This window comes from Saccoglossus kowalevskii, chromosome 12 (genome assembly GCF_978046115.1).
Source record: "Saccoglossus kowalevskii chromosome 12, keSacKowa6.1, whole genome shotgun sequence".
Classification (NCBI taxonomy): domain Eukaryota; kingdom Metazoa; phylum Hemichordata; class Enteropneusta; family Harrimaniidae; genus Saccoglossus; species Saccoglossus kowalevskii.
The window spans coordinates 26,825,167-26,834,117 of NC_140652.1; the positions used below are offsets into that span (position 1 = coordinate 26,825,167).

Consider the following 8,951-nt stretch of genomic DNA (forward strand, 5'->3'; position numbering starts at 1 on the left):
TTTTTAAAAACCTGTTTGTAGTGGTAATTCTATTAATCAGTCTGTATTGAAAATTTCTGAGTGACACATCATCAGTAGTAATGAAATAATAATTCTATTAATCAGAAATACTATTTAAAATTTAGATTTGTGCCAAATAATCTCGCCACTTTTCAACACAGGTTTGAGTTTTTAGGTTTAATCTATATCGAACAGATTTCTTTGAGTTTTATAGTATAGGTTTATTTGACGTTATTGTGTAATGAGTGAAAAACTAGATATGTTAATGATAAGAATTATGTAACACTTATATAATGGAATGCCCGCGATCGACTTCACCCTTTCAACGTTAAAGCGACTTTTTTAATCTTTAAACAATATTATTGTTAAATACTGATTTATTCCTCATTTAAACAAAAAATCACCACCAGTCGTAGAAAATGGACAGTTATATCCGTCTTATTCATATTTGACAATTATCTGAAGTTCATCGCTATGTTTCAATAATTGCATTTTAAGTATTTTGAAAACTGAATTTGAGTACGTGGGAAACTGTAGGTTTTCAAAACCAACTTAAAACAAGTATGTTCAGATTATACAATCTTTTGAAATTACGTCACAGCTAATTACAAACTGGTTTGAATATTATGAATTGTTTAATCTTATTGACAGTCCCGTACAGTCGTTAGAATTTGGGAACGAAATGAATATGTCGGATAATTATTTATTACACATTTATGACTCCTCAATTTCTGAGGACGTTATTATTGAAAGTAGCAAGTATTTCAAAAATGACAAATCACTAGGAATCGAAAACAATTTATTTTACACGTCCTGTGTACGTCGCTATTAGTCCAATATCGAACAGGACACGGCGCGACGACCACCGCTCGTTAAACTATTGCTTATTGCAATTTCTAACTTTCAATGTTATTCCCGAATATGATAATACGTTGCTTATACGTGTACTCGTTCTCGGTCAGCCTTAGAACGCCAGCTAAATCACACAAAGTACACAGAATATACAGTTGTCATCTCGTGGTTATAAGCAGAAAACACTGAAACACGCCGTGGTCATGTTAATAACAGTTGAGGCCGCACTGTGAAATTATTTGACGCATTTGATAGTTTCTCTGCACTTTGGAACTAAATAGTCCAAAATGTCTTGGTGTTACATGGATACTGTAAACTACCCTTGGTTTGGATCAGCAAGTCAGAGTATCGGGGGGGGGGGTTAGTAACAATTTCGTCTGGGCAAAAATATGCACAGTGCCTTACTGTACTAATGTATTGTATATGGGTGTAGCAGTCCAGTGACACAGTGGGGATTTGACGTTTTACGCTTAGTTTGGATATAGCTGACGTCATAGCTATGGGGTATCACACCAGACAGTGTGATTAATAGCGCCTTGTATTAACTCGCTTGTATCATCACTGCAAATAATTCTTTATTTTATAGAGTATCACAATAAACATCACAAAGACATTATTCATTGAGATACTGCTTCATTTTATTACCAACTACAAGATGCACATTGAAAAAAACTATGAAACAATACACGAGTTTGAGTGATTCCAAAGGGAAAGGGAAGGAAAAATCTTAGTTTCTCTGCACCGCCAGATAGACAAACTTTTTTTTACCAAGATAGGCAAACTATGATTTTAAATGTAATGCCCCTCGTATAATATTTTACCGCTTCACATAAAATATACACATGTTTTTGTAGATTAGTTGAAGGTTGACATGCTTTTTTAATGAATTGGCAATATTCGCTGAATAAACACCTCTTTTGTAAGGATGAGTATTGACATTGTTGACCTCTTTCAAACTTTAAAACGGAAACTCTTCTTGCGACATATATGTATACTGTTTTCTTTTCTGATGTAAGTAACCATCCTTCTCAATTTCATCCCCGGAGAACACATCGTAATGTAGGTTGGAAGAGGTCAAATGTATGGGTTAGGGTTTAAATTACTCTAGATGAAAACTACCAACCAATGTCCGCATCATGGTATAAATAGCTATCGTTATATGCGAAAGCAACAAATATTTTGTTCCCGGCAATTCGTCTGTCCACTTGAAGTGGCTTGTTGGTGAACTTTCTTTGATAATTTATCAAATCACGTGTCAAACTAATTTCTCATGGTGCAATGAAATTGTGACGTCACAAATTATATCATGTGTAGAATGTGGACCATTATTTCAGCTGGACAATACATTATTCTACGAGTCCCATATCGAACAGGACGCGGCACAACGACTGCCGCCTTTTAAGTTATACCGAACAACGATATAAACAAACCGCTGTTACTAGTACTCTATATCTACATTCCTGTTACAGACCCATGACGAGTTCTTCGCCAGAGGGAATTAAACTTATAGGAAATAATGTTCGTCTTGTCTGGATCATTTACAAATATTGCAAAACCCCGAAACTCCATGATTAATGGAATTACGTTGATCGGTTTGATGACGTCATAATAATCGTCCGCGAGTTTTCGAGTGTCAAACGTTTTCAGTTATCACACCGACATGACCCTTCATGTTGTCACGTGTTTGTTTCATTACTACTAATTGGCAATTAATTCATATATATCGTTTCAACGTTATTCGGAACATCCATTCTCTAAAGACAAAAACAACATTAATACTTCATCAGTGACACGTAATTTAAAAACATGGTCTAATTTAAAAACATTGCAGTGCAATAGATATAAAAAGAAAGTTTAAATACTAAATACTACTAGTTCCAAACTAAGACGACTTGATACTTACTAATTTGACAGATATAACCCTTTTTCTTACTGCACGTTTCATCGTCGAGCTTAAATCGTGGTTTATTTTTAGGGTGTTGCCTGTATTGAAGAAACATGTAATTCAATTAGGAGAATATATGACCCAATTAAATAATATTTGTACTTGAATTACTTCACCCCGGCAATTTGTTATTCGTCATCTTGGCATTCGTCCTCGTTCGTAGTTGTTAAAATTATCCAAATAAGACTTTGTTCATTATTTGTTTTTATTCGAATATTTAGTTTCGAGTTGTGCATAATTCTGAACACATAATTCTCTGTATGCAAATCGGGAAATGCGGATATTATTTCCAAAATGCAAGAGGGAACGTCTCAACAATGAAAACAATATTTAAATGGTACTTCGACAAAGAACATCTTTTCATGAAAGTAAGCAACGTGCTGTTATTTGTTGAAATGAGATCGGAAGTGTTTGGTGATTAGTCAGAAGTTAACCAATCAGAGACCCCATACTGTACATCAATAAAAACTATATTGAAATTTTGATGTCACCAGATGGAACTGGATTTAACCAAGGAATCTCAGATGTACTATGGTACAAGTAAACAACTAGCCTGCCATTTTTTCATCGATCCTTGGTCCTGTCTCAAGACTTCCACTTGAGGCCGCTATGATTTTTAACAACGTATAATGTTATCTGAAGATGACAATATACTCACCACATTTGACAGCAATGTTGTCCATTGTTGTTATTCGGTTGACGCTTCTCCCAATTTTGATCATCGACTTCTGTGCCATCCGCCCAGATAAAATGACCCTCATTCTCTATATCATTACATCCAACCCAGTATCCTCTGCCTATTCTGCCAAAACTCAGTGTGGTGTCACTTTTGATATAACTGTAGCGGTGACAATGCAAGAAATTAAAACATTTCAGTCGAAACAGTATTTAAATCTCTTGAGCTAGGGTACCTTTATGTTTGTAGCCCGAAATATTAGTGTTTTGAACAATAGACCATCGACGCGAATGACAGACGAGATCTCGTTGAGAGCGATAAACCACGAGACTTTGTTTTTGTTCCACAAATTTGGTTTCATTAACCCGTCGTGGCGTCTACTGTTCCACTGATCTATGTATTTGGAGTAGTGCACGGGATGACCGGTCAAAAAGAATAATATTTGAAGAGCTATCAGCAAGTCTAGGTATTAATGCGACAACACTGCGATAAAGACTTTCCGTTTTCGACATTATGAAATTCTTTCGTGTTTATAAATATACATCAGTAAGTTGTTCATACATAAGTTGTTGGACACATTACATTGTTTGTAATTTTATTCAGTTATAATTCAAGGCAAATAAAAAGCAAAAATATAGAGAATTGTCAAATCATTTTTTTTAAAACTAGTTTTGTGTATTCGGTGATTATTTATGGGTGCATACTGAATACATTTCGTTATATGGATTCTTAATATATTTCTTGATTATTTTGTCAAAATCAGTTTTTCAGGGTCTTCTCACAAAAACGGAAGAATTTCACAATGTCGAAAACGGAAAGTCTTTATCGTAGTTTTGGACATAAATAATGAAATGAAAATGCATAAAATACTGCAGCCTGGAAGACCTTAGTGTATTTTAACAACTACTGAAGTTTTACTAAGCCATTCTTTTCGTTAGAAATAAATGTATGATAGTATTATTCACACTTGAATTAGACTACATGCTTTCAGGCAAAGAAATAAAATAATTACACACACACCTGGTAAGAGAAAGTCGTAAGGCTTTGGTAGATACAACTGCTAAATTCGATATTTGTTCAGGGTACATGACGTCACAAAACTGTTCAGCATCTATCCAATTCAATGACGGTTTGCGGAATATCGTAAACAGGTCGTTGTCGACACATACCTCCCCGTCATTAGGTACTTGAATACAAATTGCTGGGGTTGGTGGTTCACTTGAGCTACCAATGTCTGCAATTTATGAATTTGACACAATTAATGCGAACAATAAATGAGATAATTACGACATTGTACTAATTAGACGGGACTTCACACGAAAACTTAAGGTTCGCCTATGATATGTACACCAACTAAACTTGAAGAAGTTTGCCAACTGTGGACATTAGGTTTATCCGAGTACATCATCGAATCACTTGTACCATCTTGTCGATTACAATATTCATTAATTTTATGTAATTATTTTTCAAACGTTACTTCGGAAGCACATCTTTTATTTTGACAACTTACTACAAAATCTCGACAAAATATTGGCAATCGAATAACGCTGTACATCAACTTACGGTTACCGGGACAACAGACAGACACATTCGCGATTGCTGTGTCGTCGGTAGAGTGACAGGAATAGCCGTTAGGGCAAGGAGTTACCTCCACATTGTGATACAAATTTGTGTTGAAATCACCGGGAATGGCGCAGACGACAGTTTCATTGAACTCGTTTAGTAACGGCGCTCCGACGGGACACGTTGTCACTGAAATGAAATGAACATTGTTACAGTAGTATTGTTATCTCCGTCAGTAAGGTTATAATTCTCCCGGCGTTGGATTGTTTGTCAGCACAATTTCTTCAGAACGTTTTGGCACAAATTTATTTTTAGAATTCAAACACGAACCAAACAATGATCATTTTGTAAGTCCATACAACAATCAATTGATTAGGCTTGGACGAGATCTTGTACCAGTTGTTATTCAAAATGGATTTTGTTGAAGTATTTTTCTCAAAGTCAAATACGGGGTCGCTATAATGATAAATGCATTACAGCTTTGGGATTTATTAATTTAATTGGATTACTGCGACGTATATTCTAAACTAAGGGCGATCCGTTCTAAAATGACAACATATTTTAATTATTGATCAATTGAATTTCAACGAAATAAGACTATAACAGTAAATACCACAATGTCCCTGTGTCTTGCAGTTAATCTCGCCTCCTGCTGACCAAACCGGACAGAAATCGTTATAGCAGTATAACCAACCACCATAAATGCACTGACTGGAAAAAATATTCATTTAAAAGTCACAATAAATATCATTTTATAATTGAAGTGAATGTACATGAGAGGCACATTTAGAGGTATAAGAATTTGATTGTGAAAAAAGTTAGTAGAACACTAAAAAAATAACTCTTACTTGAAAAAAATATGTTTGTCGTAACGTTGATTATTGGCATTAAAGTATGTATCACTGCAATCGACTTTTAATGAGATACCCCTATGATTATCGTAATAATGTTTAAATCAAGTAATGTGTATATTTGCCAGAAACCAAATTCACACTGCACATATTCGTTCCTTACTTACCAACTAGTGCAGTCATCGTTGTACCGTATCGACCCAAGACGCATACTGCCACAGTGGTCTACAGGAAATGAGATACCCGTTTTAATAAGAAATTATTCATATGCGATTTCAGAAACACGATCGTAATCGTGGGGTGCCTAGTAGTGTAGTGTAGTGTTACAGTAGTGTAGTGTATAGTAGTGGAGTGGAGTGGAGTGGAGTGGAATGGAGTAAGCGTAGTGGAGTGGAGTGGAGTAAGCGTAGTGGAGTGGAGTAAGCGTAGTGGAGTGGAGTAAGCGTAGTGGAGTGGAGTAAGCGTAGTGGAGTGGAGTAAGCGTAGTGGAGTGGAGTAAGCGTAGTGGAGTGGAGTAAGCGTAGTGGAGTGGAGTAAGCGTAGTGGAGTGGAGTAAGCGTAGTGGAGTGGAGCGAGTGTAGTTAGTGGAGTGGAGTGGCGTGGAATAAAGTGAGAAATCCAAATTCGAGTTTAATGAAATGAAAATAAAAAAAAATAATGTTTGAAATGAACAAACAATAATAATGTTCTTTTGTCAAATTTTTGAGATTATTCTGCGAAACTCAGTCAAACATGTAAATTTTTATTTCTGGAGAAACTGGCTTTATTGTTGTTCCATGTCCAATTGTAAACATTCGCTTATACAAATCCACGTTGTCTCATACACTCGCGATGAAATTATGAAAAGAAAATCACACTAAATATAGTGCGAGATAGATATTAGATGACCGAGTTTGTATTCAAAATTAAATCCATGTAGTTAGTGGCATACCTGTACATGGCACTTGACAACTTACAACTTGACTATTGACACATTCATTGTCGTCATCATGGCACTGATATCGTATCGTCCAGCCGTACATGTATCCTGATGACGTGCAAGTTCCAGTAGTTAATTGGCACGGTGCCCAATCAGTCCAAACCAGACAACCAGTTGAACCTATGTATGTAATATAAAATGTGCCGATTTTACAGTTTGGCGGAATACCCTTCTAGTATGTGAATTTGCCCTGAAATATATATAATATAATTAATAGTCTTGACTAATAATTAAATGGCCCAGTCCCTGTGTCGCCTCTCGTTGCGCTAAATATATAGGCAGGCATAGACATGTTCCATCGATGAAATGAGGTATGGAAGTGTTCTGTATCAAAAACATGATGAAATTACGCCATTGTTAATATTTACTAATTACAGCTTTGGAGGAATACATTTAAAGGAGTGATAATTGCTAAATGTGAGGATGATATATAATGTAGTAATACATAAATTGCGAGTGTATTGGTAAATGCACGCGTGTTTGAATACAATTCAAAAGCGTTAAAAGTTGCCACAGCAGATCCGTGGCAGACATTTTGTGTCAGACATTCGCATGCTGGCTACTGGTCACACTACGCCCATCTGATTTGACGACACTTTGATCTCAAACCAGGAGATTGTGGACATATCAGTCGCAGTATTGTTACTGTTATTGTCAACTATTTCGAAGTAAAATTGAGAAATAAACTTAATAAACGTAATGTAGAATTTTCGAGAAATATTACGACAAATCAATTTATAGCTGTTTATGAATATTCATACTCGGGAAATATATGTTATACTAGAACAGCATTTATGGCTAACATTTGATGAGAAGGGTGTGGTTGAGCATGTTTCCAAATAAATGATGACGTCTGTATTGTGACGTCAAATTTCAAGATCCGTTCGAATGGTCAAACCGGTCATTGAGCGTATGCGTGGTTCATAACTATAACATCCCTAACACAGTCACCTGGCATGGATTTGGGTTATGTGAAATATTTAAATAATCTGTCCTCACCTTTTATGACTGCAATTAGTAAAATCAGTGCAGAGGTAATGCAACGATCAGAAACCATTTTGAAAATGACTGTCTTCTAAATTATCTAGAAAAATGAATAAACTAAAATAAAAATTAATACACATTAACCATTGACAATTCAAGCATTGCCTTAGAAAGTAAACAATAAACCATTTTGATTCCTCCCATTTCTCATCAACTTACCGTATTAGCTGTTCTTCCTACATGACACATTCATGAGAAAGAAATATTTTAGTCATGATATATTATCAGTTAAATTGAAAGATTGAAAACAGAACTGTGAAATACAGAAACACTATCTTCATTAACATGAAGTTTCGAATGTCTTACACAATTCTGGCTAGGAAACATAGCTTGCTTGCCTTACCGTCGGTCTTTGTCTCAGTCGAGAAGTCGAATGCTCAAACGAGTCTTGTTCATTGCCAGAAATAGACTGACAAGATGGCCGATCTTTGACCTGATTTGCATATCCATTGAGTAAAGAGTGTCAGCCAGGTGCCATAGACATAACATTAGTTTTCAATGTTTATTGAGAAAAGTTGCATATACGCGTTCGTTTTTGAATAAAAAAAACTTTGGTCGGCTTGAAATGGATAATTAAAGACACTAGCAATCCTGTGATACTAATCTTTGATGCAAAAAGTGTTTTCCGAAATGCCCAAATTGCCGTAAGGGATTGGTCAGTTACTTCGGCCTGGGGGGGGGGGTCGGTGGATCAGTGGGGGGGGGGTTACCCTGTTTTTGATTGTGCGAATAGGGGGGGGGTCACCCTGTTTTTGATATCGTGTTTTCCAGAATTCACACACGCGCTCATGCATATATTTAAAAAAAAAATATTTCAGAACAAACGATAAAAAAGTTAATCGTACGAATGTGTTCTTAATAATAACTATTACCTATATTGCCTATAAATTTGTTGATGCAAAAAATGTTATAGGCTAAATATTTTGAGGTTAAAATTGCCAAATAACTAACAGATTATGCAATGCGGCTAGAACCCCAATTATACAGTTAAGTTTTAAACACATCTCAAGTCCATGTGCTGTTGATATCAGATTATTTTAT

General features: G+C 35.6%; 1 protein-coding gene across 2 annotated transcripts; it reads right to left on the reverse strand.

The window, feature by feature from the left end:
* Positions 1 to 1,465: 1,465 nt before the first annotated feature.
* On the reverse strand, positions 1,466 to 8,324 carry LOC102802426 (uncharacterized). Of its 2 annotated transcripts, none has more exons than XM_085506213.1 (10): positions 8,254 to 8,324; positions 7,866 to 7,950; positions 6,819 to 6,986; positions 6,055 to 6,112; positions 5,650 to 5,747; positions 5,037 to 5,225; positions 4,494 to 4,707; positions 3,456 to 3,635; positions 2,756 to 2,835; positions 1,466 to 2,606 (listed from the first exon to the last, which is right to left on the reverse strand). In XM_085506213.1, exons 2-10 carry the CDS (start codon positions 7,921 to 7,923, stop codon positions 2,587 to 2,589), a joined length of 1,065 nt encoding a protein of 354 aa, XP_085362339.1. In that variant the 5' UTR covers positions 7,924 to 7,950; positions 8,254 to 8,324; the 3' UTR covers positions 1,466 to 2,586. The 2 variants fall into 2 exon arrangements, with proteins under 2 accessions (XP_085362339.1, XP_085362338.1); XM_085506212.1 differs by having other exon boundaries at positions 7,866 to 7,967; positions 8,254 to 8,320.
* Positions 8,325 to 8,951: the final 627 nt, after the last annotated feature.

Coding starts and splice junctions, on each gene's coding strand:
- LOC102802426 (XM_085506213.1), bottom strand. CDS start 7,923: ATGGTTTCTGATCGTTGCATTACCTCTGCACTGATTTTACTAATTGCA. Junction 6,987..7,865: donor ACTAATTGCAGTCATAAAAG/GTGAGGACAGAT, acceptor TTACATACATAG/GTTCAACTGGTTGTCTGGTT. Junction 5,748..6,054: donor AACGATGACTGCACTAGTTG/GTAAGTAAGGAA, acceptor TATTTTTTCCAG/TCAGTGCATTTATGGTGGTT.